The 27946-nt window shown below is 39.1% G+C and overlaps 4 protein-coding genes across 4 annotated transcripts; 2 read left to right on the forward strand and 2 right to left on the reverse strand.

Moving 5' to 3' along the window:
• Nucleotides 1-1600: 1600 nt before the first annotated feature.
• Nucleotides 1601-11999, forward strand: LOC135622594 (autophagy-related protein 11-like). Its single transcript, XM_065124578.1, has 5 exons — nt 1601-3147; nt 5624-7304; nt 8596-8813; nt 10769-10982; nt 11441-11999. The coding sequence occupies exons 1-5, from the start codon at nt 2186-2188 to the stop codon at nt 11834-11836; spliced, it is 3471 nt and encodes a 1156-aa protein (XP_064980650.1). The 5' UTR covers nt 1601-2185; the 3' UTR covers nt 11837-11999.
• Nucleotides 12000-12352: 353 nt separating this feature from the next.
• LOC103973869 (uncharacterized) lies at nt 12353-16964 on the reverse strand. Its single transcript, XM_009388537.3, has 6 exons — nt 16720-16964; nt 16564-16620; nt 15717-15870; nt 13002-13099; nt 12850-12915; nt 12353-12686 (listed from the first exon to the last, which is right to left on the reverse strand). The coding sequence occupies exons 1-6, from the start codon at nt 16837-16839 to the stop codon at nt 12648-12650; spliced, it is 534 nt and encodes a 177-aa protein (XP_009386812.2). The 5' UTR covers nt 16840-16964; the 3' UTR covers nt 12353-12647.
• A 3373-nt stretch (nt 16965-20337) lies between these two features.
• LOC103973867 (nuclear pore complex protein NUP43) lies at nt 20338-25047 on the reverse strand. Its single transcript, XM_009388536.3, has 5 exons — nt 24172-25047; nt 23496-23565; nt 22043-22277; nt 20823-20896; nt 20338-20716 (listed from the first exon to the last, which is right to left on the reverse strand). Exons 1-5 carry the CDS (start codon nt 24828-24830, stop codon nt 20645-20647), a joined length of 1110 nt encoding a protein of 369 aa, XP_009386811.2. The 5' UTR covers nt 24831-25047; the 3' UTR covers nt 20338-20644.
• A 33-nt stretch (nt 25048-25080) lies between these two features.
• On the forward strand, nt 25081-27753 carry LOC135622608 (uncharacterized). The gene is made up of 2 exons (XM_065124611.1): nt 25081-26209; nt 27320-27753. Exon 1 carries the CDS (start codon nt 25229-25231, stop codon nt 26021-26023), a length of 795 nt encoding a protein of 264 aa, XP_064980683.1. The 5' UTR covers nt 25081-25228; the 3' UTR covers nt 26024-26209; nt 27320-27753.
• Nucleotides 27754-27946: the final 193 nt, after the last annotated feature.

Consider the following 27946-nt stretch of genomic DNA (forward strand, 5'->3'; position numbering starts at 1 on the left):
AAGCAAATCCAAAGCTTCAATATTTATTTTTTGTACTGCTCTCACATAAATCATGAAATCTTTTTAACATGATAAAACTTTGATTTCTAATCCTACAACAATATTAATTCTAGAAATCTAAAAATAGCCAACTTTAGGAGTAAAAAAAAAAAATTCATGATTTATTGACGTGGCAATTGAACGGTAGACTTGACCATCTTTAACACGAAGCTCACTGTTGTTGGTCTGTCGGCCATTTGACATGGTCAGATAATTGACCTCCATTCCCATCAATGATAATTGGACATTAATTATGATCTTTGCTGGTAGCATTTGAATAACAAAAATGGTTAGTGATCCTTAACCCATTAACTGTTGTACAAAGAAAGTTTTGGAAGCAATCATCCACTTCCAAAACTTGGTGATGGATGCTATATTCCATAATCTAAATGTTAGGAAGGTCTTATTTTCCTTCACATGATCATCTTCTCGAAACAGTAGTCGTGAAGTAGAAGGGGACCTGTTTGCTGACTTGTAGTTTCTCGTGGAAATGACTCTTTCTTTTCTTTTACACAAATGAACATCTTATTTAAGCTTCATAGTTCTAATTAGTTGTCACCTTCATAAAAAAGAAAAATTGATCATCATCATTCTTGATGAACTGCAAAACACTTTTTTTTCTCACAATATTTTCCTTTTCTTCTAACTTTCTCTCTTTAATAAAATTTCTCATTGCCTTGCCATGTTGCTAAAAATGCTTCCTCTTCGAATCAAGCGGCCCCAAGTCTTCCAAAGTCAACTTTTATTTGGAAGCATGGAAGGATAACATCCCTTAATTATAAACCATGAGTCAATCTCGTATCATCCATCCATCATCAAAATAATAGCTTCCCTACGATCTTTCATGGCATTAAGCCTCAATCTGATTTCGAGTATTTTCTAGTGGTCAAAAGCATTGCTTCCACTTACCTATTATCTCATTATCTATTAAAAAAATAAAATATCTTATGCATAATAATAAATTAAAACTATTTAGAGTAAATTATCGATAAGTTAGATATCGGTGATGACATCAATTTAAGAAACACATGAATTTTAAAAAAAATTATAATAAATATAGCATCGAGAAGATAAAAACATATGGTTATTAGAAGCCTCGTTTGTGAATATAATAGAGAGAAAAGTGTGACAAATATGATGGATATAAATTTAATAGTTTCATCTTATGATCTTTAGCTCACCATCTAAAATCGTTTCCGGTGGGTAATTTTGGCTTGCCAAAGTCATTGACAAAAAGGAGTTCATCAAAAGCACATTTTTGCATGTTCTAAACATTAATTCAATTTCCACACACGTTTCGACACTTACCTAATTCCGGTTGGACCAAGTCGATCGATGATTACGGCCATGGGTTAAATATGAAGGAAGGAGGTCAAATTTCGTATACACCCCTTCCCAAGTAATTGATTTCATATCCATCCATCCTTCAGATATAAATGGCGGTACATAAATCAATTTAAAGTGCCTAATTTCGCTATTTTCGTATCTTGCAAGGATGGATATGTAAAAAGTGCCTAAACACCGTAAATAGTTGCTTTGGAATTGCTTTACCTTCGAGCCTTCCTTCCTTTCTACCGATTCCCAAAACGAGAAGGGAATAAGGCGGAGAAGCGTCCGTGTGCGTGTTTTTATTTCCTTCTCAATCCGTCCGGCCAGCCTCTCCCTTTCTTCATCCGATCGACACACGCACGACGCCTCCTAATCCCAATCTTTATCCCAACCCTGCAAGTAAATCCGCTCCCGAGAGGTGGAGAGGGAGACGGCTTCTAACAAATCCGCCGGCACTGCCACCTGGGAAACGTTTTGGATTCGGTCTCATCCATCGATCTATCTTTGATTCCGAGAAATCGTCGATTTCCCTTCGCATACCCTAGCCTTTTTTTGCTTCGATTGCTGTGGCACAAGAACCCTGTTCTCTCCGTCTCCCATTTTCTTTTCTCCCCCCTTTTCCGACTTCCGATTCCTTTCTTCTTGATTTACATACAGCCGAGGCTGGTAGTTGTGGGATTGGGGATCGAAGAGAAAAGGGTTCTTTTGGCCATCGTTCTGGAAAAGTTTGGATTTTTAGCGGCTGGTTTCGGTTCTAGGGTTCCGGTTTTAGGGGTGGAGGGAAAGAAGGGAAAAGGGGGAAGGGCAAGGGAGGAAGATGAGTTGCGGGTCGGCCGTCACCTCCACCACCAACGAGGGGTTCGTCCTCGGGCGGAAGCTCCTGGTCCACGTCGCCGAGAACGGGCACAGCTTGGAGTTCGAGTGCGACGGCGCCACCCCCGTCGAGGCCATCCAGCGCTCGATCGAGGCCCTCTGTGGCGTCGCCATGGCCGACCAGCTCCTCCTCTGCCGCAACACCTCGCTGGACGCGCAGCAGTGCTTGTCATACTACAAGCTTCCGCAGGACGATCGCGAGGTCTTCCTATACAACAAGGCCCGACTCCACGCTGACTCCCCACGGCCACACCCCGAAGCCATTGACGCCCCGAAACTCGCCCTCCCTCCTCCGCCTTCCCGGACCCAGGATTCGCACCCTTTGGACAATGCCCCGGACCCGGCCCTCAAGGCATTGGTCTCTTACGAGCGCCAGTTCCGATACCATTTCCAGCTCGCAAATGTTGTGTATACATGCGCTCAGGCAAAGTTGGAGATCTGCAAGAGGTTGCTGAGGGAGCAACAGGTGCAGGGGAGGGCATTGGAGACGGCTCGAGGCAATCTGGAACACACGTACAGGAAGCTACACCAGAGGTACACGGAATTCGTCAAGTGCTTTTCCCAGCAGCACAGGAACCATTCCGAACTCCTGGGTAATTTTGAGAGGGACTTGGAGAGGCTGCGGTCCTTGAAACTCCATCCGAGACTGCAGTCTGGGAACCGCAAGTGCTTGTTTGATCTCGTGAAGGAGGATGACCTGAGAAAGTGGGTTGATGTCTGCTTCAATTCCCACCGGCAGTTTGAACTTAAAGTTTCGCAGCTGAAGACAAACTTTGGCGAACTCAAGAGAAAATTGGATAGTCTACTCTCATCCATGAACTCAGCTGGTTGGGGAGAATTGGAACATGCAATTAAAAATCATCTGAAGGTTCTTAATGACCAGAAGAGTGTAATGCAGTCATTGAGGTTAGATTATTATGCTTCTTTTAGTCATTCCGATTTAACATAACCACTTGAGCGCCAGATCACTATTCTTTCAATTAAACCAAAGTGACTTAATATTGATTCACTTGACAATAATGCTTAGCAGAGATTTTAATGGTAACATTGGATGATAGTTTTCTCATCTGAAGATTTCATGGCCGTAGCAAGTTTGTGAGAAAGGTTCTATTGGCATGCCTCTTGAATAACCTTTGTAGCAATTCTATATGTGATCGGAAGTTTTATAATTTCTATACTTGGTCTTTCTTTAATGTTTAAATGTAGCTTAGGTGCTTTTTTAAAGGGTATTGATTCACATAATACTCGGGTGAAAGACTATTTTTTACTCTCTGTATTCCATTTAATACTCACATGGCCCAACTGTAATTTAAATGGACAAGTAAGTATATGCTTACATGGTGAGAGGTTCTACATCCTTCATTTTGGACCATGTAAACTGATAACTTGAGATAATAAAGATGAGATGACAAAAACACACTCCACTATAAAAATTCGAGTGAAAAAAGTTCCTTATGTAACTGTCACAAAGTTACAATGCATGCATAAAATCCTTGACCATTTACTATACAATTCTACTCATGTTTCACATCTTTTATGGGTCAGGTCTTTTAGAAGCTTTGCATGCACAGTTAAACTGATCTTATCTTCTTCTTTTTCTCTATTTTTCCTATCCTTAGCATGAGCCTTCTCTTGCTCATTTTGAAGAGATATTTGGTTGAACATGCATCTTTTTTACTACGTGGAAAATTTCCTTCCAATTTTTTTCTCCTTTGTTCAGACTCGTTGACTTATCTTTAAGCTTACCTTGCCTTCTCTCTCTGCCCCTCTCTTTTCCTCCCTCCTTCCATCCATCCATCCATCTATCCCTCGCTCTCTCCCTCCCTCTCTATTGTTTGGGTGTTGGGGGGAGTCTTTTCTCAGGGTTGAAGAGTCATCAATTCTATATATGTTAGAATGTCCCATTTTCTAGGAGTTCGATAGTGTTTTCATTAATATTAAAATGTTGAGTACCATAATCAGATATAAACAAAGACTTCATTGGTGATGTTTATATGTTTAAGAAGTTATTTATGTGATAGATTATATGATACAATGTATGTGATTGAAGTGGTATATTGAGCATATTTGAACTATTCAATTTATGTAATTCAAATTTATAACTCTGAGAAGGAACCATAAACTACATACGACAGACACATATTCATACGTATGTGGACTGTATAGATGGACACATGGTTGTATGTAGGTGTATTTGTGGATGCATTTACATGTCTATTGTGGATTGTATAAGCAGCCATATAATTTTTGGCTGTATATGCAGTTAGAAGACTGCATATTAGTTCATCTTATGTGATGCAACTATATAATTGCATATACATATTTGGCTACATAGTTCTTGTCATATTCAATTGGATGAAAAAATATTGTTAATGACGTGTAGCTAAAAAAAATGAAACCTAATCTAGAACTTAGACAGGTCTGGGGCTGGGCTATTGCCTTCAATCCCTTTCATTCTCGAACAATATAAACATAGTTGGAATTTAACTAATGATTATTATTTATGTATTGGATCTTATGATACATATTTAGATTAAAAATCTGTATTTGTATCAGATGTTATGTTGATCCTATCATGCGATCATGAAGATACTTATTTTTCTTCAGGATACCATTCTCAGAATATTTGAAATAAGCATCCTAGTAAGGTTCAATGCTCCTACGCCACAATAAGGTCCTGTTCTTAGATGAGTAATCATTTTTTTCTTCTCACTCATTGAAATAATATTCAGAAGAGCTATAGACTACCCAAATTGTCCTCTCTTTCTTGAATATTTTGTTGTACTTTACCCAGTGAAGCTTTCTGGAATATGTTCCTATATAGCTGTGTCAATTGACATCTTAGTTATATTTTTACCTTTTCCCCTAATTATCTCAGATAATAATGTCCTACATTTATGAGAAATGAAATTTGGAGCCTGAGCACAATGTCATTTTGACTTGAAGTAAAATAGTGGTGGTATGACCAGCTTACCCATTTGATGTTGGTGCCAACAGGCTTTTTTATTTCCATTTATGACCTTTTTTTTTATGAGAAGCTAAGGGATGACTATAAGTGCATACTTATGTACTAGATCTATTTGCTCTGAGATGAAGCAAATTTTAACAGATCAATGATATGCCAAATCATGGAAGCAAAAATTTTTCAGATCTCTCTTGATATATTGTAGGGTTTTTCAATATCTATATCTAAAAGGAATTTCCACTTAAAATTTTATGTGGAGATATTGGAGTGAAGTGACTTATTGTTTGCTAATGAAAATTATTTTGTGGCCCAGGTCATCTGCTGACAAATTATTTATTCATTATCTGCTGCCTCTGTTTCTTTTTTTTTTAATGCTAATTTGAATTGTAATGTAGGACTTTTATGTTTCTTATGCAGTAAGGATGTCGACACTGCAAAGAAACTTGTGGATGATTCAGGTCTCCCACTGTCTGAAACACTTCGTCCTCATGATGCAGTTTCTGCCCTTGGCCGAATATATGATGTTCATGAAAAAAGTCATCTTCCAAATGTGCAGAATTGTGATCATGTTATGTCAAAGTTACTTGATAAATGCAAGGTTAAGAAAAATGATATGAATTTGTTGGTTCATCTCAGTATGCAAAAGGTCAAATCTGTTCAGTTTGGCATCAGAGACATGATGAATGAACTTCATGCATTTCAAGAGGTAATGGGACATCAGGACAAAGAGTTTGAAAATTTAAAATTTGTCAATGGTGTGGGACAGGCATATAGAGCTTGCCTTGCTGAAATTGTAAGAAGGAGATCTTCTTTGAAGTTATACATGGGCCTAGCTGGACAAATGGCCGAAAGGCTTGCAACAGAGAGAGAATCGGAGATCAGAAGACGAGAGTTGTTCTTCAAAACATGGAGTAAATACATTCCAAATGATATATTAGCAGCTATGGGATTGTTTGATTCACCCAGTCAATGTGATGTCAATATAACTCCTTTTGATACAAACTTGTTGGAAATTGATGTGATTGATGTTGATCGTTATGCACCACAGTCATCGATAGGCTTGGTCTCTAAGACTGAGAAGGATGTAGCAGAAAATGATTACTTGGCCACGTGTAGCAGTAGCAATATGATTAAATCTGAAGAAAGTTCTGTTCATAATGGTGAGAAGGTGGAGTTTTTGGAGGGTTGCGAATCAGTGGATATCGCTGGAACCAGCAAAATGGAAGTTGAGAATGCACTATTAAAAGCTGACCTTGCTTCGGCGATTGCTATGCTCTGTGCAATTGATGTTGCAACTCGATATGACCCCGTAGATGAAGGCACAAAGGATGATATGTTGAAAAACGTGAAGGAGAGGACAGCTGAAGCTCTTCGTGAAAAAGATGAGTTTGCCAATCGCCTTCGCTATATGTTAAATGTGAAGCAGGAGGAATGTCTGTCTTATGTGAAACGGATTAAAGAGCTCGAGCAGAGATTATCAGATAAGTATTCCCAAGGGCAGAATCTTGTGTCTGTTAAAGATGTCTCTGATTCTGGCATTTCAGCTTTAAAGAATGATGGCTATAAGTTGGAGAGTTTTGGAGAGGGGGAAAGTCGGATACCTTACACGTCAATGATGCCTATGGATGAGTTATCTAGTACATCTGGATTGGTGGATTCCAAGATAGAGCATGTGACTGGACCAAGTAAACCAGGAGAAGGTGGAGATGAGAGTATGACTGATCTTTCGGGCACACTGAATATGCGTTCTGTTGACTCCACACATAATTCTATGGATGCGTCAATGCTAGAGCAGCCTCGGGATGAAAGTCAGGTTGGTCCTCTTGTCAGTGAAGTGAAAATGATGACAGCCCAGATGACCATGGAAAAAGATTCATCTGGTGTCAACACTGAGATTCCTGTGAAAATGTTACCTTGTGAAACTGCTGATGAGCCAGTTTTGGAGTCAAAAGACCTTGTACAAGACCTGCAAAATGCCCTTGCAGAGAAGTCAAATCAGTGCACTGAAATGGAAAACAAGCTCAAAGCCACTATGGAGGAGGTAAACTCACTTAAGAAAGAACTGGAGATCAGCCGAAATCTTCTTGATGAATCTCAGGTCAGTTGCTGCATTGGAATAAGAGAATCCGTTGAATAGCTAGCTAATGTACATGTTGAAAAATTACTGTTCATCTTCTGAAGCTTTGAGAATCTGTGCAGGCTAATGTTGAAAAAAATTACTGTTCATCTAGTATAGCTGAGAATTTCATCTTTGAAAGTTATTCAAAACTTCTATAGGCTAATGTTAATAGTTGGTTTGTTTAATCAATACTCCTTAATAATAGTCGTTCTGAAAATCCCAGTGCATTAGAATTTGGTTTTGATGTTTTTTAATTTATTGTAGTTCAAGTAACACTTCTTTTATATCCTTAAGGTTGCTGTTCTTGTCTTTCATATCTGAGTTTCCAGTTGTTTAATTGTTTCATTGACAAGTTGACTCTTTTAGTGATTCTGATCAGACATCTTGGGTAGGAAATTCCAACATTGGTTATTCTACCTTATTGGGTTACGGTGACTTTTATTAAGGTAATAACGAAATTCTACATGTTAATGTTGACTTGATCATATTCTTATCTTTTTACTTGATCCTTGATATCTTCAATAGGATAAGAATAGTCGGCTGCGCCATGTTTCCCACATTCTAAAAGATCAAGGAGTTTTGGAGTGAATAGGAAATGTTTCTCTTGGATAAAATGGTGTAATAACTATGCTTATCCCGGAAAGCATGTAGCCACTTTTTTTTTGTGGAGAGGCAACTAAGATATAGTCGTCAAGAGCACTATAATTTGCTCTTTTATGAAAGTACTTCCATCTTCCTGTAAAATATCATTCAAGAAAAGTTACCTCAGCAATCTTGTAAAGTCAGGTCTGCATTCCATCCGATCTGCCATAATCAACTCCTAAAATTTGAGATGGGAAATGGGTCATATTGGCTTAACTTGGGAGGGAGGAAGTCTGACCTGATTTGGCTGGTTTGAACCAGATTTTAGGTTGATTTTGTCATATTCCAAAGATCTGGGGCCATCCCTAGGCAGTTTCTGCTTGATTCTTGGCCAATGTTGTCAATCCAACCTGACCATCTAATCCAGTGTTTTCAGTCCAGTCCCGGTCCCCATTTCTGATGTCGATGCCATCATGCTTTTGTTTAACTGCATCTTTTGTGGCTGAAACATGATTGTAACATATCTTACTGTCATGCTTCATGTTATTTTTACTTAACCAGGCTCTTTGTAGTGGTTATATACCATTATGGACATGCTTCCATAATTATGAAATATATTCTGTATTATCTCTTGTTCTCATCACTTGTTCAAGACATTTTTAAAAGGCTGTTTTTTACTTCCTGCAAGATGAACTGTGTGCACTTGGAGAATTGCCTACATGAAGCAAGAGAAGATGCCCATACTAATCTATGTGCTGCTGATAGAAGGGCCTCGGAATATAATGCCTTGCGTTTAAAAGCAGTGAAGATGCACAGTTTATTTGAACGGTTTCGCAGTTGTGTTACATCTGGTGCTGCGGTTAGTTTTGCAGACTCATTCCGATCTTTGGCTCTGTCGCTTGCCAGGTATCTTTTGATAATTGAATTACCATTGTTGACAATATCCCCTTTGATTGTGTTTCATGTCTGATTATTTCAGTTGTGCCAGTGTGATATTTGTGATTGTTTCTGGATGCCATTGAATGTACTATCTGAAAAGCACGTTGCATAGTAAATCTTTATCCTCTTATTAGTAATTGCTAGGTCAACCTCACCTTTATTTGAACACATGATACTCAAATCTTGCATCCTTTTCTGGGTGCTCTGAGGGCTCTTACATATTGTCTTAGTAGACCTATTGGATTTTGTTGTGTTTGTCGTTTGTATTTAACCTTTATATGGATAGTTCAACTCTGACCAATGATTTAAAAAGCGTTAGGCGCCAAAGTCCCAAAACGCCCAAGGCGAGCGAAGCGAGGCGCTATGAAATATTAAAATATAAAAAATATAATTATTGAAACAAAAATATAATATTAAATTAAAAATATTTTGTTAACTGTATATTATATAAGTTAGAGGGGGCCAAAAAAATATTCTCTGAAATATAAAAATATATAATATAAATAAAAATATAATTATTTAAATTAAAAATATGATATTAAATTTAAAAAATACTGCTAACAGTATATTACTTAAAGTTAGAGGGGGGAGAAAAAAATGTTAACAGTAACAGAGGGAGATACCAGTAGCGACAGAGAATTAGTTTAAGATAGTTATGGCAACGCTACGAACGATAGCAGCGGTAGTGGCGAAAGTTGTGGCCAGCAACAACGGTAGCGAGGGAAGCTATGGACAGTAGCAATGACAGCGGCGAAAGTTGTGGACAGCAACAACGACAACAGTGAAAGCAACGGACAACAACGACAACAGCAGAAGCTATGAACAGTAGCAACGACAGTGATAGATGCTCCAGAGGGCGTTTGTCGGTGGTGGAGGAACCTGCGGTCCTCTCCCTCAACAGCGGAAGGAAGCGACAACGGAAGTAAGCTACAAGGGCCGTTGGACTCATCCGTCGACAACAGAGGAAGGCTCAGTCCACTGCATCTACAGCAAAGGCAGTGGTAGAAAGCGTCAGCGCTAGGGTTCCTCGGGGTCATGCGGGCGTGAAGTGTGGTTTTGAGGTAAGAAACTACGAACCGAACCAGCCTTAAACTGGTTCGGTTCGCCTAATAGAATCGGGCGCTCGCCCAGGTGGCGCCTCATTGAAGCGTGTCTCCTGGTGCACACACGAGGCGCTCGAGCCTCACCTCGCCTCGCCTTGCCCGAGCGCTCAGGCAAGTGTTCGAGTGCCTATTTAAATCACTGGCTCTGACACCTTTGCTACTGTTATAATTACTGATCCTTGTTTTGCATTTTAATGCCACTTTCCTTCAGCTTTGTTTTTAAGTCTTAACTCTCAAAGGGAATTCAAAATTAATCCTTGGATGGCGTTTAAAAATGTTATATAGAGAGTTTGTCTCTTATACTGTTATCATTGGAGGACAAAAACAGGAAAACCTTATCTTTCTATATCCCCTTTGATGATGTATCTTCTATTAAAGCCAACACTTCATCTTAAAATCTGAACCCAGGGCATATAAGTTTTTTCTAGCATTTGTAGTTGTTATTTGCTGATTTTCCTAGTGACACTTGTATCTATCATCTTGTATGCCTCACGAACAGTTACGAAATAATGTCTTGATTTGGATCTTAGCTATCCCATCCATTCATAACTGACTGGTTAACATGATTTTTAGAGCCAGTAGCTTTGTAGCAAGTAATGATTGATTGATTGATTTATAAGAGTTGAATTCGGTTTGTAGTTATAAGGAATCAGTCTTCCGAAGAAGGTTTTAAGTGGACTTAATTGAACAGTCTGGTGAGATTGATTCTTGCGTCAATGCATGCATGGCTTCCACTCCTAATCAAAATTAACTTCTTGTGAATCTAGCATAAAAAAATTTTGTTTCTTTTCAGAATGTTTTCCATTTCCTCTTTTGCAGTTCTCTCAGTGAGGATGAAGATGACTTTACCAGGGATTTCCAAGCATGTATAAAAGTCCTTGCAGACAGGGTAAATTTTTTGTCCCGTCATCGTTCTGATCTCTCGGATCGCTGTTCCAAGGCTGAAGTTGCACAAGTAAACCTTGTGAGAGAGCTGGAAGAGAAGAATGAGCTACTTAAAAGCTTATACAATAAACATCAGTTAGAGAAACAGGTTGGTAGCTCATTCCACTAGATCTTTAAAATGGATTGAGAATATGGCATGCTTGATAACATGATGTTCCGCTCTTGATAGCCATGTCATCCTTGATTATCTGTTGGTAACTTGGAAGGATTATTATGTACTTCTATATTTCTATCAGTACTTTACTGGATGACATTTCATTGTTAATTCTAGTAGGTAACTTTTGTCTTCCGCTCATCATGGTGCCTTTGTTAACCAGTCTCAGCTTGTTCTATTTGAATTACTTAGTCTAGATGTGTAGCCAATAGATTACATAATTGCAAGACATGACTTTTCTTCGTCGCCTAGGCCTATCGGGTTACATTTCTTCTCAGGTTGATTTGGTCGGTTCGACTGTTAACATCAATTTAATCATGCCATCATCTTTCTGTAGTCACTGCTTTCTATGTTTTAATTGGACTTGTAATCTGTACGTGTGGATTTAACAGGCAAGCAAGGAGAAAATCACTTTTGGTCGCTTTGAAGTTCACGAGCTCGCAGCGTTTGTTCTGAACCCTGCCGGACACTACGAAGCAATCAATCGGAGCTGTCCGAACTACTACCTCTCTGAAGAATCAGTTGCACTGTTCAAAGAACAACATTCCGGGCGACCAGCATACATAATCGGGCAGATCGTGCATATCGAGCGGCGGATTGTGCGGCCACCAGTATCCGTCAGGACTCAGCAAGGAGATCAAGTCGAAGCTTCGACCGGCGAAACTACCAACAACCGACGATCTATAGCACAAGGGGCTGCCTTGAACCCATACAATCTTCCCATCGGCTGTGAATACTTTATAGTGACAATCGCGATGCTACCTAACACCGTTCATTCTACTTCCTGATCTCGCTGCTGGCTGAAGTGAAGGAGGATCAATTGTACAGTGCATAGAATTGACTCTGGTGGGGTACCTTTGTACATATGACCGGTTTCGCACTTTCTTCTGTACATACCAAACTCTTTTATGACGTTATTAGCATGTGAATACATGTATTTTTTTTTTTGAAGATTCTGTGGACGTAAGGCTTACGTTTTATGCATGGATTCATGCATGTGCTTAAAAAATTGACCGTCTGATGGTACGCTGCCAAGAATTGCCGTCTTCTAATCTGAACACTACTAGCAGTAAAAAGAAACATGTATATCTCTGCTAAATCACAGCGATAGTGGAATACTGTTCATTTCTCTTGCTAAATCACAATTCGGGCGACGTGGATGTGTTAGTATTGTGCACGAAATTCGAAGCACGTTCTCCACACCTCCATCGATACCCTTTTTTAAGTCGAACCGAGTTATCATTTTTTTGCTTCTTGATTTCGATTGGGTGATGAAAATAATTTCACATTAGTAAAAATCTTAATAATAGAAAAAGACTGATGCATAATTTTCAACGAGATATAAGTACATTTATAATGTCTAATGCCCGCAAATAGAGAGTTTCTGTGACATCAAACTTAATAACATGAGAAGCAAAAGAATAATCTTACTCAACAACAGGTCTATAGGCCAAATGCAAACATGTTATGCGTCATATCCAATCATCCATATTAAACTTTCAAGCTGATGCTAAGCTAGCAAGAATTTGTTCCCGATACCGACATTAGCAATGACCGGAGTAGCAAGAGATTCTTGAACAATAAGCTGGCTCAAAAGTATCAGTGGACTGGAAGGCCCCCACCGGCGTATTCCACTTCCTGGAGTAATAGTGGTTACTTAAAAGGCATTAGTTAGAAGAAGAACAAGGATCTCTGTTAACACATTAAATTGATCATTATTTATTGGAAACAGAATGATGTGGGTGGCAACACATGCATATTAATGCAAGCAGCATAAATGAGCAAGACGGTGAAGTAGTACCGATGCAGGAGGTAAAGAAGAGACCCAATCTGATGCATGTGTTGGGAGAAGACCCAATGTGTTGAGCTGTCAAACCATGAGAAGAAAAATCACATTCAAGATTCAAATGATTTTTGCGATTGTCTGCACAATTATGGTCATCAAAGTTTTACCTTCCAGATGCCTAGGACCAGCCCAGCCAAGTTAAGAGCAATGAAAAGCAATTTGGGTGCAAGGGTATCTACCCTTGGGTCCTTGTAGGGTTCAAAAACTGCAAGGAGGAACATGGTCATTCCAGAATGCTGTAGAACTTTGAACATCTTAACTGATGCAAGTTGAGGCAAAACCATGTTGACAAACAAAAACACCATATCTTGTGACAAGCACATGTGATCCGCAAAGCACAAACACAATATCAACAGTAAAACCAAAAAATGAAATGCATGTCCAATTTTGAAAGAAAGGATAGAACACGTCAAGTAAAAAAAAGAGTGAATCGTATGTAATGATGTAAAAGGCGCCAACTCTAGTTAATTCCTGTGGGCGAAAGACCTAAGGCAATATATTCACACTTTTGACGGTATCAGAAAGAAAAGACACAAGAGGCATTCAAGAGAGATTATTCAAATGATCAGTCAATATCCAAGTAGGAATAGGCTAGAATTTGGAACCAGAACCCTAATTGATCATTGAGGAAAAACCACTGCACCAAAACCCATTGAAAATAGAATAAACTCTGTTGCATCAATTCAGATTGATCACTGTCAAGAAACCAATAATAGCGAGTGGATTACACCTAAGATCATCATGAACTGGGGAAGCCAGCCTGATCATGACTGGAAAAGAGAGGATTGGTCCCTGTCCCTAAATATTGACTGGATGACAAAACACTTTAGCAGTCCAATCCGGTAGATAACAAACAAATTCCAATAGGAGTAGGAGCTGAGAAAGAACTGCATGAAGTAGGATATCTCATAGTTTTCTCTTGCTCTTTGCTCCTGGCAACTAGATCCAGGAACAAGACAAGGAGAAAGACAAAGAACAGGAGAAGATGAAGGAAAAAAAGAAGCAAGAAGAGAAGGAAGGATAAGTAATAAATGTAGCTAGTCTTCATAGGAAAGATAAGGAATAGCTTCATAGAAGGAAGTTATTAGAATAAAGTGTAGTTGATATATAAGGAGTTAGCGGACATGCTGCATGATATTAAAGGGTTTGGATAACTAAGTTCTCATTATGACCTTAAGATTGCTAGAATACGAAAATGAGATCTTTCACTGAGTAAAGAATCATTTGTTTAGAATATGCTGCTAAACACAGAAGAATCATCTTCAGCACAGATTAAGAGACCAAGAAAAGGAAACAGGTTAAGCAAGTATTCGGCTGAGGTTTGAGGTGTTATATCAAGGCATTTATGGGGCACAATTTCCACAACAGCATTTTCTTCAAAGGAATCAAAGCAATGAATAGACAAGATCACAGTAATATTGGAGATCACTGAGACCAAGAGTTCCAATACTAGGTGAACAATTTTGGTACTTTATAATTGACATCATGTGCACGTTACTTGAATCTAATCCCACCATTTCTGTTTTCTTTGTTCACTTTTTCTGAGTTTCTGTGTATCAATCTTTTGTTCATGATTTCGGTAGCAATGCCAATCCAACCCATCAAACAAACTCATCTGATTTCAATACCAAAATAATCCCCAGAACAATCCCAATACATCATACAGTGAGCAGGAGATGAAGGAAAAAAGAAAAGAGAGAATGGAGGGACTGAAGGACCAAACATGCAATAAATATAAGAGAGTAAACTGTTAAATATAAAAATAATTAATGTGCAAAGCTGGTTTACAAGCTCGACAACCCCAACCAGCTCTAAAGCAGTATAACTGACTACGTTGCTTACTTGCCAACAGTATGGGTATAGCCTAGCAGTTAGGTTCAATGGCCAATGCCCATCAAGAAAAGTATTAAAATTCCAGTGTAACTTTTGAGGTTTCAACAACAATGAGAAGCTAAATCCAAAATATTTGGGGTCAGCTACATGATCCATTCTCACAATTAAGCTCTATACAGAGCAATGTTACTGGATAAACTAGGGCCCATAGAAAACCCTTTCATTGTTTTCAACAATGACATCAAAAATTTATGTTTATCATTTTCTACATTGACTTATACGATCTTCCTATGTCTCATATCGCATCACTAACCTGAACTGGCTCACCTGACCTAACTGGTGTATTTATATATCTGTTTTGGGCGAAACACTTTTTAGTATATTTTCCTATTTGGACAAATGTTTTGATTCATAAAGGTATAAAAAGCCACAAATTTATCTTATAAAACCATCCTTCAGAAGTAAGGGTTCTACAACAATCACCACTCTTTTATTTATTATACACATATTAAGAGGTCCTCTTACATTTAGCAGTACAACCAAGATATCAAAAACCTTTAGGGATTCCTGATCCATCTATTTCATTATTATTATTATTATTATTATATATATATATATATATATATATGAAAATACCTTTTCATCCTTGATGTCCTGTACAGTCATTAGAAACTAAAAAAGTTCCTATATTGTATTAATTTTTCCATCCCTGAGTTACTCCTGCGTCCTCTGAGTAGTCAAATGCTAACCAAAAGAGGCGCCAACAGAGGTTTAGGCATGATGTTAATTAGTTTCTTTCACATCCTTATAACAACTCTACAGGACACATTAGGCACAGTTAATGATATAGCTGAAAGATCACACATAAATCTTCAATGTGGCCAAGGCCAAGATGCATGTATATCCAATGTGAAATCAGTTTTGTATGCATAACCTACATCTAATGGGAGAATAACTGAAGAACAAAAAGAATGGTGGCAATTGCATACCTTTTCCAACACCTTGAAGAGCGCTTATTGGCTGCCAAAGCGCTGAAAATGTAATGCCGATACTGAACAAATGAACTGTACTTCCAGCCATCCACATCATAAAACCCATCATCAACAAGTTTTTAACAGGTGCTTGAGCAACTTCCCAAGCTTTCTTCATGCATGAAGAGAGGAGACAAACATGGAACAGATTAAACAGATGGATGTAGAAAAACGATGGCAGCAAACGTAAAAGGACAAAAGGATGCAAGTAATGCAAATTTGACATGAAACAAAAAATAGTAAAAAATTGACCAAGAAACAGTGAAAAGATCCAAGATATCTATCAAGTATCAATTGCAATTTTTATAAAAACAACAATAATTAAGCAGGTTGATAAGTTCAAGATCAGACAATTCCTCCTAATGATGATATACTAAGTAAAGTGAAATAGCCATATATACAGCAATATTTTACCATCGAAAACCAGTTATGACCATCAGAAAACATGTATTCTTATTTATGGGCACTGTCTTAGAAATTGACCATCAGAAAGCTAATTCCTAATTCTGTAAAATGTAGCGGTAAATACTGCTTAGGCTGATACAAAGAGTGATATTTTCACTAGTCGACATTGTCAACTGATTTCCCAACTGTTCACCCAAAAGAAGGAATTGTATCCTCCACTATCCAAACCATCCTTGTTATCAAACTGAGACTAATGCAACAAATTTCAACCAGAAAAATTTTGATGGATCGAGAGGTAAAGCTCGACAACCAAATGAATCAGAAGGGAGACAAAACTCTTTCCAATCAACGTCGGAAGCCCCCGAGCTCCTGGGGATTGAAAACCCTAACGCATCAGTACCTGCGCCTTCCAAGCCGCTTCGGCCTCCTTCTTCTGCCGGCTGGCACTGGCGTCATCCTGAGCCAAGAATCAAAATAAGAAAGAATAAATCCTAAGACCAAGTGAGAAAACTACGCAAGGCTATCAAGAAAGTGAGAGGAACAGAGAAGGGAGTACGGGATCAGAAGAAGATCGGCTGAAACCCATTGGATCTGGAACGTCCACTGGCGAGGAAGAATACGAATTCTCGGCGAATTCCACAGCCCATCTCCGGGCTAATCCCTTCCCCTTCTCCATGTGTTCGCTCTACCCTCGAGAGATCGACAGATGCTCCACCTCGCTACTTGGAACGGCGGAGGCAGGTCAATGCTTTGAGATCTGTGAGAACCGTGATATCATGCCCTAAGGCATGTCACTTAGATCGAAAGTCCAGACTGAACGGCTGATGATGGATAAGCGCGTACCGAGATGAATCTCAAATTGCACCCATCATGCGCCAATCAAGTGGGGGCGTGGATCTCAAAGTACGATGAGGCACGTCATCGACCGGCCTATATTTACCACAATAGCCAATCAAGCTGGAGACGAAAATGACAATTAAAAATCATTAAAATAGGGTACAAAATTTAGAAAATCATAGTAATTGAAAATTTTCCGTCGCTTAGTTTCACGTATATTTCTCTTTAGATAGTTCGTCATCTCTATTTCCATGCTCAAAAGCATATCCAATTCCATGTACACAAGAACAAAATTATAAAATGATTTATGATAATATTGCCTATTTTTCATTTTCTGCTACTTGAATTAAGGACCATGGCAATAACAAATGTTAGGTTAAATTGATTGTGTCTCTTTCGATGATTGTTTTTCCCTGGAGGGGATTGACAAGCTATTTGAGCATGGAAATCAGACAAAAAATCCATCACACCAAAAACACTTTGGTAATTGGAGTCACCTCAAAATCATTAACACATAGATCAAGATGGAGCTGAAACAGGTACAATAAGAACAATGACGAAGCACGAGTTACATTATTATATATTTAAACAATAAGCACGGTGCAAGAAAATTAAAAGCAAAATAAAGAAAACAAAGAAATTGATCGATCCTTCTCCGTCACCACCAAACTCTCAGGTTGCATGTCGATTCACTTTGAGGTATGGTATGGTAAGAATACTTGGAAATTGGCATCACCTAAAAATCATTCACGCATAGATCAAGATGGAGCTGAAACAATGCCAAAGCACGAGTTACGTTATATATTTAAACAATAAGCACCGTGCAAGAAAATTAACAGCAAAAAAAGGAAAGCAAAGAAATTGATCGATCCTTTTCCATCACCAAGAAACCCTCAGGTCGCATGTCGATTCACTTTGAGGTATGGTAAGGCGCCAATCACGTTGTCATAATCGCTTTTGTTAACAGGATGCTACAACCAAAAATTGGACAGATATCAGATGCATATCCACATTACTTGGGCGGTGTCAGCTATTTAAAGCATTAGGAGAATGGTACAATAGCGAGGATGGGCTGAATGAACAAAGAACAATGTTTGATTTCAAAGCATTTGACAATGAAAATAAGAGACTTATGAACAATTGTGAGCAGAATTAATTATCAGTAATTAATATAAGAAATAATGAAAACCTGTTGTTCTAAAAGAAAAGAGCCATATTGACAGCTTGAACCAGAACACAATGAAAGGTGAAAAGTAGGCAACATCCTAAAAGTCAACCTTAATCTTGATGAGACATGTAAACAAAACCGACGATCGGTGCAAAATTGTACCAGCATACACTTCAAGGTCAAAATAAAATTTGGGCAATAACTAGAGCCGAATGACTAGAAAAGCAACAGCTTTGAAATCAAATCACACGATGAATACCAAAAAGAGCAACTTAGTGTATCCCTGATCACACAGATCGATGTCTATTAATGTAGGTTGCCAATTTCATCAAAAGATAATCGAAATTTTCTTTTAAAGTATCAAAACCTGAAGTTTTTTCCAAAAGGTGGGCATTCAAGCTCTGAGTTTAGTACACTCCCAATGAATCAAAGACAAAGGCCTGAAATTGCATTTCATGGTTAAATCAAGAAATTTAAAAAAGCAACCACAAAGGCACGACATTATTTGCACATCACATCACTTGTTATGATGATCTGATAATTTAATTCTGTTCATGCTATTACACATCATAGCACACAAAGATTGCAAGAAATGAGCCACATGAGACTTTGTCAAAATCACAACTGATAAGAACTCCTTGTCTTCAATGTCAAATTGGTCAAGAAATGTACTTCACATCTGCAAGTAGTTCCAAATTTTATCTCAACATAATGTGTTATCATCTACTTTTGATTTAATCACCAAAATCTAAGTTTTTGATATCTTTTGGGTAGTCGACAAGACAAATAGAGATGAATTTTTCCAAGAATCTGCTGAATTCATGTGAAATAAGTTTATGAGACTACCAAAACATGGATAAAATCGAATTAACAATCACACGAGTACTATCTTTAGTATAGATGGACTGCTGAACCAAAATGTAATATGTCTAAAGCATTCTATCAAATGATGGCACGAATTTCCAAATCCAAATTCCAATAACGAAACTACAGTGCCGTCTTCAAAGCTCACTTTGTTGGATCCAAGTACGTCAATGGAAGATGGTAATTGCCAATACAAGATGCAAACAATCATGCGAGCAAAATGCCTCAAACGTCCATGGACGACGACAAGCACATCAAAAGCAAATCAAAACCTACTGGTGATTGGATAAAGAGATACCATTAGGGAAAGCCGGAGTTTCCTCTTGGTGTTCTTCTTCGCCAACAAGTGCTGCTTCCCAGCCCGTCTCCTCACAATTTATCCTCTTCTTCCCGTCACACGGAATCGCTTCGTGGAAGCCTTCAAGCCCATTAAAGAAGGAAATTTTCCCGTCAGATGGATCAAAAAGGACCAGAAGACGTACAAGGACGGTACCTTGTGCGTCTTCATCTTGTAGCACTTTGCGGCGAAGACAGTGAGAGCGGAATGCTTCTGAGAAGAGGGGATTGGAAAGGGATCTCTGCGGAGTAGAAGAGGGGAACCAGACATGGCCGTGGATGAGCCGAGCTTGTTCTTGAGTGAGAGAGCCATGGGAGACACGAGCGGCGGACGCCATTGGAGAAACCAAGTGGCGGTGGGGTGACAGGAGACGACCTCACGAAGCAAAGAGAAGATGAGGCCATCTTATCTGTGTTCTTTTTGCTCCGCGCAGACCCTTTTTCTACCTCACTACCGCAGAAGGGTTTGCGAAAAGAGAGAATGGCTCACACCAAAAGCTAGTGGATATATATATATATATATATATATATATATATATATATATATATATATATATATATATATATATATATATATACATTTTCTACCTTATTAAAGACTTTTTTTTTGTTTTCTATTGTAGGATTAACATTTTAACAAATGGCATAGCATCAATCTCCTCCTAACCTTGTACAATCCAATAAAGACCTGCATAGGTAAAACACATGTTGATTAGGAGCAAATATTAAAGAAAATTTGTTACTTTGTGGAAACATGAATACTTAGATTACATAAACACTTTATTAGCAAGGTAAAGTACTCCAAAGAATTGCGTGACAAAAAATCTAAGGCTCATCCATGGTTCGTAAAATCCACAGTATATATAGATTGATGTTTCAGTGCAGTTCCTTCTCCATGAGCTGATGACGATGGGAAAAGTACCAAGGTCCAAAACAAGGAAACTTCAGACCACCACATCAAAAGCATCGTGAGAAGAGAGCAAAGAATTTCTGGATTGGCAGTGACATTAGCAAAATACCAATAATGAGCAGAACTGACTGGCTCGTTGTCATTGTGAATCAACAATGTGATCTAAATCAAGATACAATGGGTATAGCTTGATTGTTTTACATAAGCCTGCAAGTGATGACAGCATGATCTGTTAGTTAGAAGATAGCAATGGTGCAATAGCATCATTCCAGTGGACTGGTCGGCAGCATCCTCCGTTACCCAAAGCTTGCCAACAATCTCCTTCCTCCGATGATACAGAATTCTCCTACAATTCGACCCGACAGGTTATGCAATAATGCTCTCTCTTGGGCGCATCAAGATGCCTATAGTTTCCCACTCCAAACTGCAAACAACGTCCTGTAGACGCAAGTCAAATGGGTGAATTTTAAGAACATGTAAAACATGAGAATTGCGCAACTGAAATTTCAAGGGTAGCAAAAGTTTTCCATTTGGTCAAACTCACAGATGGGTTTTGAGGATCAATATCAAAAGCATTGATGGCACAGGGCTCTATTAGTAGTTCTGTTGGTTCTTCACCTGTGACACCAGAAACCATCAGGTTTTTCTGCCCACAATTATAGAATAAAGCAAACTGGATTAGAGGAACCTTTATTCTAGTTAATAGTGTTTCATTAAGCAGCATAGATCATACAAAAGGAACCTTAGGTACCCAAAGTAAAGCAACAGGAAATTTAAGAAAATAAAAGAATTACATGAACACTGAAAGTATGCTCAAACCTCGCGACAGCACACACCGGCCACATCAATGGATTCACTATCTACAGTTACACTTTCATAAACCTGCCAAGAGAAACTTGGGTCTCAAAGAATAGAAGGCTTCAGACTGGGCATTGACGAGGGATGACGTTCCATGAGGTAATGATCTTAAACTCATCATCAAGCTATGCACCTTTAAGTCTAAATCACACTTCATTTTGAATAAATATTACTATCAAAAAGCTCACTGATTCTTAGATCTCTACTAGGAATCAAAACCTCCCAAAGTTAGTCCCTACAGTTCTCATGACTTATGGAAAAGAAAAAAAAAAACTTCCTAATAGTTGAAATGATCCAGCATTCCTCCTCGAGAATCTCTCAGTAAGCATATAGTTAAGACAGTAACTCTTACGACACTAGGTCAAGGAAAATTTTCTTTTTCTGTTTTTTAAATGCAATTTATTATTAGAGTAGCAATAATATGGAAAGAGAGGGCTACAGAATGGCAGGAACATATAATTCCAGAATATCCACGGTAATCAGTAGTCAGTTTTAGTGCCTAAGGAGAAGTGATTATGCATTATTTATGTGAATAATAAAAGGTATGACAGATGATCACAGAAGACTGCTAATTCTTAAGGTGCTTAGTTTCTGCATGTATAAATTGAATTGGTCAGACTGATAAAAACACAATAGTACTGCCTAGCAAGATTTTAAGGAATAATAATTCAGATAAGAAAAATATATCAGCCATAGCAGAGAACTTATTAGCAATGTTAAGTGAAAAAAGGTCAAAAATAAAAAATTTAAAACAACAAATGGACCTGGCAAACTCACATTTAGACAAACACATAATAGCAACCAATCAATTATAGGAATCGAAGCAACCAGTTTCATGTCTAGATCTTCATGGAAAATTCTACTTAATGTTAAGTAACATTTTGATCATCATAAGAGGAAGCAAACCTTGTTCAAGAACAGCGAGGATTCCATCTTCTGAACATATCATGACAGGTAATATCTTTGCAGATGCAGCCGAGGTAACACTTGAAGACCGAGAGTGACCATCATACTGGACCTCCCAGACCTCACTCTCTGAGACAGATACTCGTCTTCCATCATGACCTACCCCAGACAGAAGGATTGGTTGCTGTTGATAACGAAGATCCCAGGCAAATATAGTACCAGATGAGCCCCCGACCTTCAAAATAATTAGAGAGATTGCTTGTTAAAATGTATTGCAGAAAACTTTGGAGTTAATTAGAATAAATTCAGTTCAGAAAAATCAATACATAAACAAAACCTACTAGCAGTACCAGTGAAATATTATCTGTGAGGTGCTTTCAGTGAGAGAAGCATGCTTAAGGCAGACATGGACATACTTTGACAGTTCATCTTAAAATTTATATCTGCTAACCTTATTTCCAAGACTGACCCAGGTGACTGCATAATTTACAGTGTATGCACAAAACATCTGACACATGCATATGCATACGCGGTTTGGTCATGCACTGAGCCCACACACGGTCAGCGTAATGGATACTATTTGAAATTGTCTGCATTGGTCCTATCCAGAAGTCATATATAAGTGAACCAAGATATTTAGATAGGTCAAGTGAGGGCAAGATATACCAATGGCCAATCAATATAATCTGGAACCTAAATCTTCTCCTAATCTCTCCCACTCTTCTTATGGCGGCATCAAATAGCAGCATCTGTTCCTGTTCCTTTTCTTTTCTCCACCTTCATTTGCCACTATCAAATCCTCCATCTTTTTCCTATAATGTATGTGTTTGCCCTTGTGGGTTCATTTCCTTCACAGTTCACAGAAATGTGCTAACCATTCTATATATATTTTTCACTTTTATAAAGATCTAATGCACATTTGAGATACAGCCACCTGAGTGCCATTAAAAGGTTTTCACATTCCAAAACCTAGCCTTTAATGCTTTTAAAAAAGGACAATTTAAAGTACATTCCAAGACCCTTCATGAATAAAACTTTTTGTATCATATTTGCGCCTTCCAGAAGGTGTAGATGTGCACTTTTCACCACCCATCCTTTTGTGCTATATAGAAAATGAGTCCATCTTGCCTTGAGAAGCAGATTAAAATGAGAAAACAAGCAATTGTAACTTAGACGGCTAGGTCTACCTCCTATTCACCTTAATGAGGCAATCAATAATGGTTCAATTTTAAGGAACTGGAAAGGAATTCCAGTTTGGACCTCATATCACACTCAAGCAAAAGTACAAATGCACCAAATTGTGAAAAGCATATCTAAGGGGAAATTTGATAAAAAAAATCTGCAGATTTCACCTTTGATGGCCTTCAAAAATCAAAACATTTAGTCATTAAAATAAGCTTTGACACGTAAGCTTGTATCTAAAAAATTAATAGCAGAGTGTAAGCCATCTCACCATGCATATATGCTTACGTGATGGATGAATATCTATGGAATGCACTATACCAGTAGCTTTGTCTTGTGCCCTGCATAGGATAATAAACTTAACATATATAGCTAAAAGAATGTACAAATATCACTTGCTTGTAAAAGGTAGAAAATTCAGGTTCAATGGCAAATACAGAATTACTGTAAAATATTGAATAACAGTGTCTGAGTTTATAGTACCAATCCTCGCAGAAAGATGGAGTCATTAGTCCTTTTATTTCATTAACCAGTTGACAAGATACCAAAATAGCAGACAACCCCAAATACTTGGGACATTACAGCCTGTTCTCCTTTTGGTAATAGTATTGACAATACATCAAAATCACTGTGGTTAGTGGTTGCAGTGTGACTCTCTACAATTTTTTTTGGAGAGAACTAGCTCTGCATCTTAACCCTACAAATTTTAAACTGTTTTCTGCTAAAATAGACTATAACATAAATTTTCACTTGAGCATGTGCTATATATCTACATTGTTCCAAATAATCAAACTAAATCGTCAAATCTCAATGCAAACACATTGATTGCATCACAAGGATACAAACCAATGACATCTAGAGCTACGCCATGAGTAATTACAAGTAAAAGAACAAATACACCTAAAAAGGGATTTCTTTGTGTCAGAGAGGTAAACAGCAAGTCTCACCAGTTACACTTTAACTGAGACACCAAACCGCCGGGCTTCCTCTGATCCCACCACTGGACCCCAAACCCCAGACCACCAGTCGCGAACTCCATTGGCGACCCCCACCTAGCCGCGGTGTAGGACACGAGACCCCGGCTATCGTACACCCTCCTATAGTCGAGCCTGGCCTCCCCTATGGTCACCATATTCACCCTGCCATCCTCCCCTGCGGTGATGCACTCCCTCCCGCCCTCCAGGAGATCGACGGCCGAAACTAGTCCCGCGTGCAGCGATCGATCAGCGATGGAAAGCTCGGAGTCGATGGACCCGTCGACGGGATCCACGAAGAGGACGTGAAGAGAACCGGAGAGGGTAGCGGCGGCGACGGCGAGGTGCTTGTGGGGGGTCGGGGAGGATCGGAGTGCCGATATCCGGGAAGGGGAGGGCCAAGAGGAGCGGACGTGGAGACTCGGCTCACCGATGCTCGGGGAGAGGGGGGAGGTGGCTAGGGTTAAGGAGTGGATCTCAATCGCGGAGGCGGCAGCCGAGGAGCTGGCGTCCGGGTCATGGACGGCGGCGGCAACGAAGCGGTCGAAGGCGGAGACGGCAGAGAGCCATCGGACGGCGTCAATCGACTTCGATTGCGGGAAGCGATGGAAGTACTCGCCGGTTTCCGCCATTACGCCCTCTCTGTTGGGTTCAAAGCTTAACCTGCGAGCATTTTAAGTGGCAGGAGAAATAGTTTTGGTACTCCTTTATTATGTACCCGCTCGGATACCTTCCTTGTGATTCGGTTCTGAGAAATCGAAAGCGGTGCGAGGTCGATGCGTCCGTTGCCTATTCAATTTCGCGGGCTGGGGGGCCCATTAATCACAAGAGAGACCACGAATCATAACGTTTAATCAGGAACCAGGGCGGATCTACGCAGATCAAGTGCTTTATACTTCGTGTGACGTCTTGGAAACACGGCATCGCACCGCAAGCACCGCGCCCCAACCCTAAAAAGTTGCGTTGGGAAGGGCTTCGCGATTCCCTCTATGCTTCTCTCCCCCTCGTCTTCTTCCGTATGTAGTTTGCGATGAGGGCGGTAACTGGAACCGTGATCTCCTCGAAGCGTATCTCCCTCTCGAAGGCCTCCGCTGTCGTCTCCCGCTTCGCTGCCAACCAGAACGCCGCCCGCCCGGAGGTGGCAGCTTACGTCCGCCGCACCTCCGTGGCCTTCGACGAGCTCGTCCGCTTCCACCGCGAGATTCGAGCCGCTCGCAAAGGATCAGATATCGAGAAGCCGATCGCGAAGGAGGGGGAGGCAGAGGAGGAGCTGAAGAAGAACAAGAGTAGGAAGAGGAGCAGAGATGAACCCGAATTTGTCAATGACGGAACCCTAAGAGTTGGAGGCTATAAAGAGGTCGAGGATGGATGTAGAGATCGTCGTGGGGGCGGGGTTGGGAGTGATGGGGAGGGAGAGAAAAAGAAGAGGAGGAAGAAGGCCGATGAGGAAAGGGGCTACATTGCTATAAAGGATGAGAAAGTTCCGGTGAGCAATGGGAATTTGGTGGAACCAGGGAGGGATTATGGAGATGGAGCAGAGTTACGGAAAGATGGGAAGAGAAGAAAGAAGAAGATGAAGGTCGATGTGGGGGAAACAAGCAGTCCTGGCAGGAAAGTTAAGCAAGAACCAGAGCTGGTGGAAGAAAGACATCGGCACAGGAAGAAGAAAGAAAAGGAGAATCGCAAAGGAGATCAGAAAGAGGAAATTCCTGCAGGAGTTGTAGATCGAAAACATAGAAAATCTTTAGATGTTGGAGAAGATTTAGGGGATTTGAAGGATGAACAGCATAAGAAGAAAAAGAAGAAAAATAGACCCGAAGATTAGCAAAGATGTAATCTTCGAGTCACTTCAATGGGGGCTAATTAATAGTTGAATTTAGAAGGCACACAATCGTAAATTCGTAATTGTTATCTCATCTGAAATTAAAAGGGGAATTGGACTTTTGAGTTCTGATTTGATGCATCCAGAACTGCAAGCCTGGAGTGGAGACAGATTAGGTTCCGTCATAAGGTAATCTTGACATCACATGCTAGCTTTTTTAATATCTTAGCAATTGTATCATCATAGGACTTGTCTGATGGAATTTTGATCATAATGCTTTTGTCTTGTTACAATCTAGTTTATATTTCAGCTTGCAGTTAACTGTGACTTAAGAGGTTCGTTGCTTGATATGCGCACATAGCCATGTTGGTTCTATATATAGTATGGCTTTCTGGTTAATTTTGCAGTTCATGGTCCTTTTATTGTTCATTATAACCATGTGCTTGAGGGATTCCTTTGGTAGAAAATATTTGAAACGCATAGTGTATGAACAATCTGGTGTGTGGTTGTTAGCTTAAAAATTTGAATTGCATAGAATTTCAATCTTATATCACTATTTGATTGTTAGCTTGCATCGGGAAGAGAATTTGATTCACCAAAATTAATTCAACATTGTTATAACAGAGTATCTTAAAACTTCCCGGTGTGTATACTATTGACTAAATAGAATATCGTAGTAATTGTTCTTCTCCCCTTTTAAGAGCATCTTATCTATCTTTGCCATCATAACTCCGTATGGTAGAGATAACTTCCAAATGCCGCTGTCGGTGATCCAAATAGCTCTCGATTTAATAGGATAAGCATTTCATGATACTGTAACTGGATTTTACCTATGAAATTTTAGTTATTGTTTCCTTTTTAATTCAAGTTTTTGTATTCATAGGGTTTCGATGGATATGACGATTCATGTCAATCAATGGAATCTTAACCTCTTTTTTTAAATATCAGACAATAAGATGAATTTGAAATAGTAGTTAGCATTCTGATCATAAAGCATGATGACTAGAATATGTATGAGTGTGAGATATCAAAAAACATAAAGCATGATGACTACAACATTCTGATCATTAAAGATCCTGATTACCTCTCTAAATAGCATCTAAACACTCCTTGATCTTACATAAATACTTATAATATCCATGGTTGGATATCCACATATTCTGAAGAATGTCTAGAAACCATAAAACAATTCTTTTGTCTTTGCCCTCTCTTTATGTTCTAATTTATAGCTTTTGAAAAAAAGATTTATCTAGATGCTTTAAGATTATATAACTATGTTTTTCCATGATATTAAATCAGAAACTCCTCTAATCTTGGAAACATCATGGTGCCCTGATTCCTACATCTGGCAAATCCTAGATATATGCCATTGCTGGTTGAAGTTATGCCTGAGCTAGCTGTCTCAGCCAACATGAAGTCTTTGAACCTACTTGTATTGCCATTGATGATATTCGTGGAACCCTATGGCGGCAGGTCTTAGAAATTCCATGTTGTGTGGCTGTCAACCTTTGTTCTAGCAATTGATAGGTAGCAACTCTTGTGGTCTATTTATATTGATCTCTGTTGCTGAACTCTGGGATCATATACTCGAGTTCTAAGAATCCCCATGTTATTGTTACCTGATGTCCTAATCCGGAAGTTGCTGCCAACTGCCTTTTTCTTAAAACACTCCAAATCTTTGGTGTTTCAGAAGTAGTTATTGAATATAGTCGCACAGTGAACGTTGAGTCTCAGCTTTGATGTCGTATAGTACTTTACAGCTACTGAAACTTTCTCTATAATGAGCCTTCCTAGCTGCAGCCAGAATAGATTCCACATCTTAGTTGTTTGCTGCACATTGAATGACATGTAACCGACTCTTTAGTCTTCACCTGGTTTTCACTGGTCAGTATATAAACTACAATGTCAGCCAGTGTGGATTCTCTT

Source organism: Musa acuminata, chromosome BXJ1-3, assembly GCF_036884655.1.
Source record: "Musa acuminata AAA Group cultivar baxijiao chromosome BXJ1-3, Cavendish_Baxijiao_AAA, whole genome shotgun sequence".
Lineage (NCBI taxonomy): Eukaryota > Viridiplantae > Streptophyta > Magnoliopsida > Zingiberales > Musaceae > Musa > Musa acuminata.

What these genes read in the sequence shown, in the direction of transcription:
- LOC135622594 (XM_065124578.1), top strand. Translation starts at nt 2,186, where the DNA reads ATGAGTTGCGGGTCGGCCGTCACCTCCACCACCAACGAGGGGTTCGTC. An exon ending in ATCTTCTTGATGAATCTCAG is followed by an intron (nt 7,305 to 8,595) that starts GTCAGTTGCTGC and finishes ACTTCCTGCAAG; the next exon opens with ATGAACTGTGTGCACTTGGA. An exon ending in TTGGCTCTGTCGCTTGCCAG is followed by an intron (nt 8,814 to 10,768) that starts GTATCTTTTGAT and finishes CCTCTTTTGCAG; the next exon opens with TTCTCTCAGTGAGGATGAAG.
- LOC135622608 (XM_065124611.1), top strand. Translation starts at nt 25,229, where the DNA reads ATGAGGGCGGTAACTGGAACCGTGATCTCCTCGAAGCGTATCTCCCTC.
- LOC103973867 (XM_009388536.3), bottom strand. Translation starts at nt 24,830, where the DNA reads ATGGCGGAAACCGGCGAGTACTTCCATCGCTTCCCGCAATCGAAGTCG. An exon ending in CACGTAAGCATATATGCATG is followed by an intron (nt 22,278 to 23,495) that starts GTGAGATGGCTT and finishes ATTATTTTGAAG; the next exon opens with GTCGGGGGCTCATCTGGTAC. An exon ending in CCTCGCTGTTCTTGAACAAG is followed by an intron (nt 20,897 to 22,042) that starts GTTTGCTTCCTC and finishes CTGGTGTCACAG; the next exon opens with GTGAAGAACCAACAGAACTA.
- LOC103973869 (XM_009388537.3), bottom strand. Translation starts at nt 16,839, where the DNA reads ATGGAGAAGGGGAAGGGATTAGCCCGGAGATGGGCTGTGGAATTCGCC. An exon ending in GCCGATCTTCTTCTGATCCC is followed by an intron (nt 16,621 to 16,719) that starts GTACTCCCTTCT and finishes TTCTTGGCTCAG; the next exon opens with GATGACGCCAGTGCCAGCCG. An exon ending in AAGCGGCTTGGAAGGCGCAG is followed by an intron (nt 15,871 to 16,563) that starts GTACTGATGCGT and finishes TCATGCATGAAG; the next exon opens with AAAGCTTGGGAAGTTGCTCA.